This window comes from Lynx canadensis, chromosome B4 (assembly GCF_007474595.2).
Source record: "Lynx canadensis isolate LIC74 chromosome B4, mLynCan4.pri.v2, whole genome shotgun sequence".
Classification (NCBI taxonomy): domain Eukaryota; kingdom Metazoa; phylum Chordata; class Mammalia; order Carnivora; family Felidae; genus Lynx; species Lynx canadensis.
Window position 1 is genome coordinate 62063375 of NC_044309.1, and position 14048 is coordinate 62077422.

At 41.2% G+C, this 14048-nt stretch overlaps 1 protein-coding gene across 1 annotated transcript in view; it reads right to left on the reverse strand.

Annotated features, from left to right (window-relative positions):
- The window catches only part of TMTC1 (transmembrane O-mannosyltransferase targeting cadherins 1), a 275547-nt gene that overhangs the window by 97097 nt on the left and 164402 nt on the right, over positions 1-14048 (reverse strand). The window contains exon 9 of the mRNA XM_030322084.1: positions 980-1101. Within this exon, the coding sequence (XP_030177944.1) occupies positions 980-1101 (122 nt within the window). The remainder of the gene's footprint in view (positions 1-979; positions 1102-14048) is intronic.

The window sequence follows — 14048 nt, forward strand, 5'->3', positions numbered from 1 at the left end:
AAAGTTCATTCTTATATAACATTCACGATACTACTTAATTTTAGGAAGTTTATTAAAATCCCTATTTTAAAAATGAGACAGGGTGCCTGGGTGGCTCAGTCAGCTGAGCGTGGGACTCTAGATTTTGGCTCAGGCTGTGATCTCAAGGCCCTGTATATGGTTCCATATACAGGAGCCTGCCTGGGATGCTCTCTCCTACTCTGCCCCTCTCCTGGGCTCGCTCTCTCTCTCTCTCTCTCTCTCTCTCTCTCTCAAAAACAAATAAAGATATAAAAATAAAAATGAGAAAGCCTGGGTTCAAAAAAGCATCATATCTTGCTCAACGTTACACAATGGATAAATGGCAGAACCATTTAGGGGACATTTCCAGATATCTGAAAAGAGATGTGGCCTTGAAACACTGACATTTGAATAAGACAAGAGAACAGACAAGCTGCAGCACAGTTCAAACATTCAGAGATAAGTGGCATTATGTAATCACACATGGCTGAATACCCTTTATAATTTTTAACCATTTTTTTCTCAAGGACAAGTTTTCTTGAGATTGTTCCTATTTTTAAAATAAAAGAACAAAGAGAGACAGAGAGAAAGAAGGAAAAAGATAGAAGTTAATTACAATCATGCTACTTAACATAGTTAATAACTTTATGCAAATCAAATATTTCTAGAAAATTACTACAATTACATTTAATGAAACATAGATATTGTGGTAAGTGCTGCTAAAATCCTGAATATACTCAATACTTCATATTACCCAGCCAGCTTCCAACTGGAGGTAAGACATTGTAAACTAGGGTGTACACGTGCGAACTTGATCTCCCCCAAACTTCTCTGTGGCTGTTGTTAAAGCTGAGCTAATAAACACCTCCGCTCCACAAGGACCTAATTGTTACATGCGCAAAGGACCGTCCCTCTGGAACTATCCGTGTTGGAGACAGAGGGCAGGTCTCGCAAAGAGGAAATCACGAGCAATAATTACCTAGGCATGTAAAGGACTCTCTCGGCCACCACAAAACCCACCCTGAAGAAGAGATTGCTGGCTGGAATGAACGGGAAAACCAGGAACAACAAGCCCACTAAAACTTCCTTGTGCTCCAGTCTCTGAAACACACAACAGTGAAGGACAAATTAATTTTTAAAAAATTTCACTCCAGTCTGCATTTAACCATCTCTTTCATTCTCAAGTTCTCATTGAAGGCATGAATACATTAGACAATGTAAACCTTTTGATCAGTGTGCTGAATTCGTCAGAGAAAGCCCTCAGGCTAAAACCTCTGGCACTCACACATTTGCCACCCAGAAACATCGGATAATTGCACAACACGATCAGTGACCATCACTCCTTGTTCTGTGCCTGCCCTACAGCAACCCTACTTCTTGGTTGTGGTCCCTTTCAGAATCTCTGTCCCCCCAGGCAACTGGTTTCCAGAGAGTAAAGCAGCTTGATGGAATCCAGCTCACTAGGACATTACTGTCCTCTCAGAAATAGAATGCATTAAAAAAAAAACAACAACAAACAAACACAAAACACAAAACCTAAACACAGAGCTCACCAGGAGCTTAACATAAATGAAATTAAATGCAAATATGGTAAAATTCAGGGAACCAATGAGAGATCATTAGAGCTGAGGAATTTTTAACTCAATTCAGCCAGTATTTATTCCATGAAATTTTTTGGTATCAAAAATCATTACAGTAATTCATTATATTGACAAAGCACCTTTCTCTAATATTATATATATTTATTGTGTATATTAACTTGTAAAGACTTTCCTGTCACTTCTAGTTAACAAAAAAAAAAATATGTGTTACTAATAATTTGTTGTAATGGACACTGTAAAAATTAGTTTGCATTCCATGAATAAATGGTATGGACACATTTGAAGGAGGTCTATTTAAAACAAAATTTAATATATGGATGAAATTAAATTTTCTTTTTTAAAAAGCTTAAGAAAACCAAATAGAACTCTGCATACTATAGTCACAAACATTTCACAGTCTATTATTTTAATAACTGTAAAATACTAAATAAAAGAATTTTAAAAATATAAATAAAACCGCCTAGCAGAAACTACCAATGCTTTAAGTGTACAAAGATTTTTAACATCTTGAGAGATCTGTCACCTGGATTTTATTAAGAACTTTGTTTTGCTGACTATAACATATAGAGTAGTAAAATTTTAGAGAGCAATTCCATACGAATAAATGTGATCTGGACAATTTCTCTTAAATAATTAACAGTTCTATAAGTTACAATCTCATTTTTTAACCTAGTGGAACCATCTTCTTTAGAATTAAAAGATGAAAGGAAAAAAAAGGCTCTCGTAACAAGCCTTCAACTGAAATGGATGCAACAGGATGTTATATTTTCTCGGAACATCTAAAATTGAGGGAAAAAATAGGTGAGGAAAGTAGCAAGTTCATTATATTTAAAAGCTGCAACCTATTTTTTTAGTTTAGATTACACGTTGAGTTTACAAAGTACATTTCGTCTCAAGAACTTAAAGTTTACATAATTTAAAAAAGAACCAACATAAGAATCCTGTGACATCAAAAGCACGTATTTCTTGCTAAAATTGAAAATGAATCCCAGAGAATGAGTGTCTTGTCCAGTGCCCTTCATGAACTCCCCGCAAATTACTGAGTACAGAACTGGTGTTCTATTTTTATAGATGCACTTTTATTTTTTAGCTATAGTTGAATACTTCTTTCAAACCTGTCAAAAGCTGAAATATTTTTTTACAAAAGAATTCACATATTGTCCCACAGAAATTTCCAGAGAATTTCGTATGCTCTATTTATTAATCCTATAGAATTATGAAGAAAAGAGTATAAACAGAACTCCAACCAGGCCATCATCCATGTCCCTGGATAGTGTTACATGCAATGAGCCACCTCCCTGGCCCTCTTCAAGGTTATCAGAGAACAGTCCCCATTGGGGACTTGAGGGAGGCATCACTTCCACACCCCCAGTATCACACCTTCTTGCCTGAGCAAAGGCTGCCCTCCTCACTGTGGTGGGCGTGCTTGTGTCCCTTACTCACAGAATTCCCAGGGCTTCGGGAGCACCGAGGTTGGGAGGAGGCAGGTGTCAGGAGACGGCAGACACCCAACTCTTACGCCCCCACACTCTTCTCCCAGCCCTGCAGGGGGGCAGGACCACCTTCCCCACCACACCCTCCCACCCCCTGCAGAGCTCTGGACTCCTGGGCACAGGGAGACGAGAGGGGAGAGTGGAAGAGTCCTTAGTCTCCTCTGAAAGACTGACTTGCACACTGAAAACCCACAACCCCATGTATTCGTTGTTCCCCCACTGGGCTCTTCAGGCCCCAAGTGCATCTTTATTTCCTTCATGGCCATCATCCCAGCTGTAATTGCACATTTATCTCCGTGTTTACTGTCTTTAATGTCTGTCTTCCCCAGCAGACTGTGAGCCATGAGGGTAGGGAGCTGGTCGGCTGCGTTCACTGGTGCACGACCTGTGCTTAGCTCAGTGCCTGGCACTTAATGGGTGCTTAGAAATATTTGCTGAATAAATCAGCGAATGGATAAACATACTGGACAAGAGAGAAACTGGATGCGAGAAGGGGAGAGGGTAGACAGAGCATCTTGGTGAGGTGATGATCTGAATTTAAAAAAGGAATGCATGCTTATGAGGCAGACAAATGTGGTTGTGGTTGGGATGGGAGGGCAGGTCACAGCTGGGCACACTCCAGGGAGAAGATGTAGCATGTACAAAACAAGGAAAAGACTAGACATGTTGGTGGGTGACAGAAAGACAAGCAAGTAAGTCCATGTCCAGGAGTTGATGTCTAGATTCAAGTTGTGGCCCTGCCACCAACACACCATGAGTCACCCTGAGCAGGTCTGTCAGCCCTTTCACCCCGAGACTGTAAAATGAGACACGTGAGGCTTATGGCTCAGTGGGCTGGATCATCCGGAATATTCCTTAGTGAACGGAACCCCACATCATCGGAGGTGTGAGTTGTGAGCTCAGAGGCCACGGCTCCATAACTGCTGGTAGGGGGGGCTGGTCCTACAGGGGGCTTTTCTGTTTTCAAAACATTCAATTGAAGACAGCACCCAACCTCAATAAAGTTATTTTATTTTGTCTTGAGAAAAATAATATTCACGAAAAACTCTTTATTCTCAAATTAAATTGACCATAATGCCCTTTGTCTTTAAGCCTCTTCTGCATTCAGACAAAAGAGAGAGAAAATATTCAGAAATATATTTCTTTAAACTGCAAGTCAATCAACCAAGCAGAAAGTTGTAAAGTTGGGGGAAAATGTCATGGACGTGGCTGAATTTCCTAGAATGAAAAAGACTGGGAGGGAATCCAATTTTGTATCTTGTGGATTACAGATGTGACAAAATTGGCTAAATAATTTAAAGCTTGTTTTAGCCTAATAGATTCAGATGAAACTCAAACAAAATATGAGGGGTGGGGGGAGAGAAACTCTGTGGCACTTTCCAAAGTACACAAAGTGCATTCCACTTCTAAAATAGAGGCAAATGGAAATTTACTTATTCAAATTACAGTAGGGCATGAAAAGACAGGATTAAAAGGGCTAATGATATGGCCATTGATAATACACATTATTTGTCCAATTAACTGTCCAACTTCAGAGAAATTTATTTTTTTTTAAATTAAAAAAAATTTTTTTTAACGTTTATTTTATTTTTGAGACAGAGAGAGACAGAGCATGAACGGGGGAGGGTCAGAGAGAGGGAGACACAGAATCTGAAACAGGCTCCAGCCTCTGAGCTGTCAGCACAGAGCCCGACGCAGGGCTCGAACTCACGGACCGTGAGATCATGACCTGAGCCGAAGTCGGACACTTAACCGACCGAGCCACCCAGGCGCCCCAGAAATTTATTTCTTTGAGCTTTAATTTGATTATCAGTAAAACAACAGAAAGCATATTGATACCCATGGCATCTGGAGGAAGAATGTGTGATAGATTCAGTATGACAGACGTTAGCTTTGATTCTTTTCTGCCTTGGGACAATGTGGAGAAGCATGCCCTTGAGCTGCACAGAGATGATGACCTTGCAACACCTCGGAGAATTGACTGACCGCCATCTGCACAGCCACATATCTGACCAAGCGGCTAAGGCAAGAGCCGTGGTTTTCTCAGGACCGTAATTGACCTCAGAGGAAATGTCGCTCTAGAATCCAAGTGTAGCCTAGCCTGGCAGCTTCTTGTTTATCTCTTCCCCTTCTCACTCTCAGTTCAGTTCTCAAAGCATATGTCACAGATAAGGACACAAACGCACCTGTGCACTGTGGCCAGCAGGGTGTGGGTGAGCGTTCAGGAGAAGAAGACCCCTTTGTGCCCCATTCAAAACAGACATCTACTGCAGGCTGTCCCCTTCCAGGGAGGCAGAGAACGGGCCTCATTATGGTAATTTTTTTTTAAAGATTTTTCAAGTTTAATTTTTTATTTTGTTAACGTTAATTTTGAGAGAGAGAGAGCACATGCACGCATGCAAGCAGGGGAGGGGCAGAAGAGAGGGAGAAGGAGAATCCCAAGCAGTTTCTGCGCTGTTAGCATAGAGCCCCAATGGGGCTGGAACTCACGAACTGCGAGATCATGACCTGAGCCGAGATCAAGAGTCAGACGCTTGACTGAGCCACCGAGGTGCCCCCATTTTTTTAAGTAATCTGTACACCCAATGTGGGTCTCAAACTTAAAACCCCAAAATCAAGAGTCGCATCCTCTACCAACTGAAGCAGCCAGGTGCCCCCTCATCATAGTAATTATCATCATCATCATCATCATATTTTCTCCCACCTCTACAGTTTACAGAAAAATGCTACAGTGCCTTTAGGGTGAGAGCGTGTTCTCCTAGTTCTACGTGTAGCACAGTTATATTTCAGTCCTAAAGATGTATTTGGCAGCTCTGAGCTCTAGCTGTCTGCATCTAATTTATCAATCTTCAGGGAAGCTGATGACAGTCAAGCTCCCCTCTTCGGCCCCAGGAGTAAGGCATTTGCCAAGCTGACAACCGAGATGGCTGAATACTTATGATGCCCTCCTTTTTCCTTCTGCTTATGGGTCTACTTCTTCCATTAGACTATGAATTCCTTGACGACGGTCACCATCTCATTTAAATCTGTTACCTAGATACCTGGCACTCAAGAAGTATATATTGTGGTAGTAAAGATCAGCGATGAAAGCTGGATACACATCGCCAGGGTTCTTGAGCACACCGACGGCCATTTCGGGGACTGCCCACTAAGGGAATCTTTTACTTTTGGTAACCCTCTGAAACACAGTTTTTGCAACATTAATTTGGGGTGAAACGTCCTCAGACTTTGAGCATCCAAGAGCATCTTGTAAGGGTCTGGCAGTACTGACCAACAGTACTGAGGTGTTTTAATCAAAGTACATGCCCACCTTGGGGTGCTGGATGACTTAGTCGATTAAGTGTCGGACTTCGGCTCAGGTCATGATCTCATGGTTCGTGGGTTCAAACCCCGTGTCGGGCTCTGTGCTGACAGCTCAGAGTCTGAAGAAGCCTGTCTCGGATACTGTGTCTCCCTCTCTCTCTGCCCTCCCCTGCTCGCGTCCTGTCTCTCTCTCTCTCAAATATAAATAAACATTAAAAAAATATACATGCACACCTTCTGCACTGCTCTGATTCTGTTCACTGCTACTTATTACTACTCTGTCTTGCCTGGTCATATGACTTGTGTGCTCCAGAAAAGTGACATCTTTCACTTTACGGACATTCAATTTTAATTTTTAAAATACTTTAACTTATTAAAATATCCAATAATACTACTATCACTGTCATTGTGAAAGTTCTTTTTAATTGAAGAAGACAAGTTATTTAATCCATTAGAGTCCCCTATTGTTTTATGTGACCGTGTAGTACTGCCTCATATCTTGTGAGGGGCTTGTCCTAAATTCCCGGTTACGGAGCTGGGCACTGACTTAGGCTCATTATCTGGCCAAGTGACTTCCTAACTGCAACCCTACAGCAACCAATCCGAATTTGTTCAAGTTTAATGTTTATTTTTAGTTTTGAGAGAGAGAATACAAGTGAGGGAAGGGCGGAGAGAGAGGGAGACAGAGGTTCCGAAGCAGGCTCCAGGCTCCGCACTGACATCAGAGAGCGTGATGTGGGGCTGGAAGCCACCAACTGTGAGATCATGACCTGAGCTGAAGTCAGACGCTTAACTGACTGAGCCACTACTCAGGAGCCCCCAAATTTGTACAAGTTTAAATAATGATTTAACCTTATAACAACTCTGTGGAGGTTTCACTACCCCTGTTGTAAACTGTTATATATATGTCTTAGACCTTTGGTCCCTTCACTAATAGCTATAACCATAATCAGCACAAACGCCAGAGTTCCTACATGATTTCTGTGAGAAATATTTCTCAAAGTTGCACACAACTTCAGATCTTCTTCCTGAAAAACTTGTGAACCTGGGCTCCCCCTGTGCGGCTTTTGTACATTGTAACAATTCTTTTGTGGCCCAACACTTCTGCTGTCCACAGGAAATGGATTGGTGAGTCTCCACTTGAGCAAATCGGAGGCTTAGGTTTATTTAAAACATCAGGGACTTTAAATCTACAAAAGCCCTTAGACACTCTCAAGGATGGTGATAATACAGACTGCATCAAATGAATATAGAACTGGTCCCAAAACACTAACCCAGAAGCCACAAAGGATGATTTCGAGACCAGAATGGGAAGTGTCAAGTGAAAAGAAGAAAGGCAGAGCTTGGCTGTTTGGGGCAAGAGGATTCTGTCTGAGCTCTGCACAATCGTACCTTGAACTTATTCCGCCTGAGTCGTCCTCACGTCTACCTGATGTTCAGTCTTGTCTGTGTTTGCCTTTGAGTTTTACAGCCCCTCCCTCCTCCACCTCTGTCTGGCAGTGGCTCAGTTCACCCATCTTCAGGCATAGCTCCTGCCTGGGGTTCCTCTCCGTGGTTACAGTTCTTACCCCTTTGCTTCCTGGCGGCAGTCTTCTCTTTTGCCTCTTTAGGCCATCTAGTAGGTGTCACTTTGCATGTTGGTCCGTTTATCACTACAAACGGACCCTTTGTAAACTCTTCAATCAGCCCGTTAGCCGTGCCATGTACTTCCTGCCGGGATACTGACTGACAGATCGGCTCAGAGTGGAGGCTGCAGGGATGCCAAAGAAGGATCAGAACTCTGGCTTTTGTGAGCTGACGGCAGCCACCTCCAGCCCACTCTTGACTTGGTCCCATCCTTACATTGTTATATTTCCATTACGTTCCAGCCTGTGGCTAAACCACTGACATTTTGGAAGATTTTAAATGTTGTATAAAAACAGGAAAGACAAATACCAACCCGAGAGAGCTTTTTTTCTGGCAAACGGGATTGAGACCAATCTCTCAATAGCTGAAGAGGAACTTTTGAATTTTTACTGCTATCGCGATATCCAATACAACAGACCGCTTGTTATACCTCAGATGAGACCTAGAATCTAAACTCCGTAAGAACAATGCAGAAGGCAAGAGGAATCTTGGGGCGGTCTTAAAGGTAGAGAGAGTAAGGAATATTGAAAGCTGATTCTCAGAGCTTCAGTCACAGTGGCCAAATCCCTAGGATTGTATCTTCAACTGGGACCCTGAGTTAGATCTAAAGACCACAATGCTGCACTGTGAGAGGTTGAAGGACAGTCCTCCCATGACTTGAACACCCCTCACACCTCACATGTAGGCATGGAAAACACCACTTGTGAGGTTTCTCTCCTAGTCTGAGTTCAACGGGATAAGCTGAGCTGGGACAGAAAATGGCGTAGATTCAGGCTCTCAGTGGCATAGCTGCCAACCCACACTCTCGCTGGCTCGAGCTGGGGATGTCATTTCCTCACTTCCATGTGCTCTAAAATGTACTCATAAATGCACAGGGAGAAAAATTGTTAAAGGGGAAATGAATGAAGAAATTATACCCCCTCAGAGACAAAAGCAGATCTGTACACTCCGTGTCTTCTCTGAGCCAATTTAAACACTGAGTCTCCCCACGCCAAGCTTTCCTTCACTAAGAAGCTCTGCCAGATGCACTAATGACCAGAGCCGAAGGCAGATTAAAATCAGAGCATTCATAAACGGACATTTTCGATTTCTGGTCTTTGGTTCTGAACTTCGTTTTTCTGCGCCGTTTTTGGTCTGATTTGTTTTTAATCAACAGTCCGAACCTCCTTGCCAACACTAGTTCCTGAGATTGAAATTCCTTATCTCACAAGAGCACACAAGCACGTTTCAAAGTTAAATCAGGTGGAAGGGTGAAACTCTCAGATTACCTTACTCTAATTGAGGATAAACTAATTCATAACATTATTGGGAAATGGATGGTACATTCTGCATACATGTGTTTTAAATGTTTAAAGGAAAGTAAAAGCAAAAATCTTTTCAAAGGAACTTTAGAAGAGGCACGATCGGTAAATATCGGTCTAGTGCAAAAAACTGCCATCCACTTCATCACGCATTGCTAAGGAGTTAAAAAGGAATTAAGTAAATTAGAAAATGTTGTTCAGGAAAGCTTTCCCTGATTAGAATGAAAATTTACAAGAATTTTTGGAGACATGGGAGAAGTCACAGAAAGGAACTTTCTTCATCTCTATCTGTGGTTCTGAACAGAAATGGAAAAGGCACTAGAAAGCCACAGTAGAGGGATGAAAGGTCACACCGAGAAATGATGGTCTGTGTGCTATCATCCATGGGGAGACATGTGGCGGCGGCATGAGAAGGCACCTGGTAAGTTGCAAATGGTAGAGGACATGGGGAAAACAAGTACCTCTCAAGCACAAACCATATGCCAGACCTTTGGCTGAAATTTCCCCACTGAAATTGCATGCTCATATTGAACACAGGTAATTAACCCCAGTTTTATAGATAAGGAAATTGAGGCGCAGAGGCCTTAAGACAGATCTAAGGTGATACAATTAGTGAGAAACAAGGTTTCAAACTGAAGTCTGGGTCACTCTAAAGCCTGTTCTCTCCCAGAGTCCAACTGGTTTTTGGAATCCAAAGTGTGTGTTGGGGGTGTGGGGGGATTTTAGCCCTTCACTGCCTTCTGGTTTTGCAGCAGAAATACACTGACAGCAGATGAGACCCTGCAATTTGGAGGTGACCAAGTAAGGCACTGCTAGGGTAGTCTAAAAAATCATACCCCGAGGCCTGCGACAGAAGGCACCACTGATTCACTTTGCCAGATCAATGCAGATGCCAGTGTTCTACAATCTCCAGGAATGCAGCAGGATGTGTGGACAGAATACGTGTTCCCTGTCAAGTCTTAGGCTTCAAGGAATGGTTTCAAGCGGTCCGTCTACTCGTTCTGCCAGCCAGCCTCTGGAAGAAAGGACATACCCATGTCTACCGGCTGCAACAGAATAAGACATAATTTATTTGACTGATCTTGGTTACTGAATTATAAGTCAAATTTATATTTGAGAAGTCTTGAGGGGGAAATAATGGTTTATTTTGACATAAGAAATCAAATAATGTAATGAAACTGCCCTCTTTAGTAAGGAAAATAAGAGAATATTCATATTCTAGTGACCACAGAGGCACAATGAATTAACTAAGTGGGCAGCTAAGTGGGACAAGCCTTCTAGATTTTAAATCTATACATGCTCTGTAACTTGTTATTGCTCTAAGCTTCCATTTTTAATATTCAACCATTTATCTGTGAACTGTTTATGCATAAGTCTTCCAGGAATATAACAACGTGATAACCACTTACTCTTATATATTATAGTTATATAATATATACTTATATATATAATATATACTTATATATTATAATATATATACTTAATATATACTTATATAATTATATATATTATAATTATAATATATGTTATAATATGTTATATATTATATAATATATTATAATATATATTATATATTATGTTAAAATATATTATATATTATATATAATATGTTATAAGAGTAAGTGGTTATCACATTGTATATATTTATATATATAAATAAAAATCAGGATTTGGAAAATCAACAGTGGTGTTGCTCTGAGGGGTGTGTGTTTATATGTGTTGAGATCGAAGCTCGCTGAGGAGGAAGGAGAAGGGGGAGAGGAACCTGAATCGCCATCAGACACCCCTGCCCAGAGGAGGGTCAGTGATGCACTAGACAAGATACCTGTGCAAAGCAAAGACAGAAATATCAACAGAAGCTCAGTCTTGTGCCTGGAGCCTGCCCAGACAAAGTGGGGAAGAGAGAGAGAGTATGATGCCTGGAGGCCCTGGTCTCCTGTCATGTTCTCTATGTCCAGCTCTGGCTGGCAAAATGGAGATGACACAAGTAACTCCCCAGAATCCTGGGCAACTCCATAGGGTGACCCGATGTGGGAGGGAAACAGGAACAATGAAACCTCCCCTCAGTGAGGATTCGGTTAGGAACCAGGATGGATTTAGCCAAGCAAGTAAAGTCAGGAGTGAATTTCACCTGTTTCAATTCGCGTTGATGAATTCACTTGTGTGAGCAAACAGAAACACAGAATCAATTAGAAGCATTTTCATAAATTGCTTTGTTCTGGGGCTGCTGGGTGGTTTGTCAGTGAGGCATCCGACTCTTGATTTCGGCTCAGGTCATGTTCCCAGGGTCATAGGATCGAGCCCCACATTAGTCTCCAAGATGAGCATGAAGCCTGCTTGAGATTCTCTCTCTCCCTCTCCTTCTCTCTCTCTCTCTCTCTCTCTCTCTCTCTCCCCCTGCCCCTCCCCCACACATGTGCTCTCTCTCCCGCTCTCTAAAATTAAACAAATAAATAGTTTTGTTCCTAGGCAAGTACATATGCTGGGCCGAACTGGGCGGCATGAGAAAACACCGTCATTGTGGGCAGAAGTAGTTTTCTACCTATAGCTACTGCTCAAATACTTCTGTTAAGGAGATGTTCCTCTGCCAAAATCTTCCAAAGCAGGATGCCATAGACTTATTTTTTAGTTAAGAAAAAGACAAGGTGTTTTACTTTTTCACACAGTGAGTCACGCTCACTAAAAAGTATGATTCACCTACTCACTTGGGAATGTCACAGAGGAGACAGACCTTCCCTCTGCAATCTAAAATAAATAAGAGGAAACCACAAAAATCCCACAGTTTCACACAATAAAGATCCAAATATTTTAGAGCAGCATTTCTTAAAATAACTCACCATACTTTATCAAACAAATTACAGAGAAATATTCGGCTTGCTTCAAGTTTATAAAATATGGAGTAATAAGAAATTTAGAAGGCTTCTCTCTTAGCAGATAAAAACAACAAGAAAGTAAGATTTACTTGTATAATTGAGTTCTTAGAGGAAATACTATTAAGAAGTGGATTTGAATCTGCTTATCCATCAAGGTAGTCATCCCCAAATCAAAATATCTTCTATAAGCAAAATATGTGGTGGTATCTGACTGGATAAGACCCACTTCCTGCTTCTGAAACATTTAGTGATAAAAGCTGGATCGATCATTTTGTTTCATCAGAAGTCATTGAAAAGCTTTTTCCAAGCAACCGGCATGATTAAATAATGCTCTTCCCTCATCCCTAACTATGCATTCAAACAGCCGACCTACCACAGCTTAAAAGGACAAATTTAATAGACTCATAAAAGCAATGAAGGATAGAAACAAAGCCTGTGTTTTAAAATAGTTTTAAATATAGACGGACCCTGACTTCGGATGGTTCCACTTACCATTCTAGACTTTACTATAATGTGAAAGTGATAGGCATTCAGTAGAAACTGTTCCTTGAATTTCGAATCTGGATCAGTTCCCGGGCTACCAATACACGGTATTGGTAATACATAATACACGGTATGGTCTTCTCTGTGATATTGGGCACAGAGCTACAGCTCCTGGTCAGCCACAAAGGTAAGCCACTGATCCACTGACAACCATTCTGCACCCACACAACCATCCTTTCACTTTCAGTATAGTACTCAATACGTTACAGGAGATATTCAATGCTTCATTATAAAATAGGCTTTGAGTTAGGTGATTTTGCCCAACTGTAGGTTATGTTCTGTGTTCTGAGCCTGCTTAAGGTGGGTGAGGCTATGCTGTGATGTCCAATGGGTTAGGTGTGTTAGATATATTTCGACCTATATTTTCAACTTGTAACAAGTTTATCGGGATGCAACTCTATTTATTGTAAGTTGAGGAAGATGTGTACTTGTAATTCCAAGTTTAGAAATTCAGATGCCTATTATTATTGTTTCATTAGGACTGCTTTCCACCAAACAGCAACAACAACATAAATCTCCGAAGTATATATGGGAGAAGCAGTTTAATATATCTATATGAGGCTTAACAAAAAAATTAAAGAATTTGGCCACATAATCACTAATTAGGAGCCATTTTTTCTCCTTGGTTAATTCTTACAAGGTAATAGGAAAAATGTTTTAGACAAAAAACACAAAGAATACAAGTTTTCCTCCAACAAGCCCTGGCCTGGAATTATTCCCAGGTGAAAACACCGTCATTGTGAGGACCTAAATGTATAATAGGCAAAAAACTAGAGTTCACTGCCAAAGCCACCCAAATCAAAAGAGACTGTGGTACGCTGTAGTGGAGAGAATTTTCAAGGCAATGCCAGAGAGCCTGATATTAATAAATGTTCTTCCTAATTAATCACTTTTTAATACCAAATGCCAGAGTCCCGAGTCACAAACTGATGAAGCCAATTTGGCCATTTCAAGTTGCCAAGTCCTTTTGTAAATACTGGTGGCCTCTGGTGATTAGACCCGGACAGGATACAAAAATGAATGCAAGTTTTAGAGAAAATTCTGCCAAAAGTGCAACCATTTATTAGGAAACAGTCACACACACTGGCTTGTCATAGAGCTCAAGGAAGTCCTTTGTCCGCCAGCTCTCCTACAAGAACCACCCATGAAAGGAACCATATTCTGAGGCAAGAACTACTCAGGGAAGACACACAGCACTGTCTCAGGTGGCTTCTTGTAAATCAACGCCTAAGCAGGTAAAGACAGAATTTTTCGCTTTCTTCAGATACAAGAAAAACCACATGTGGAGAGATATATGTGGTGTCACTT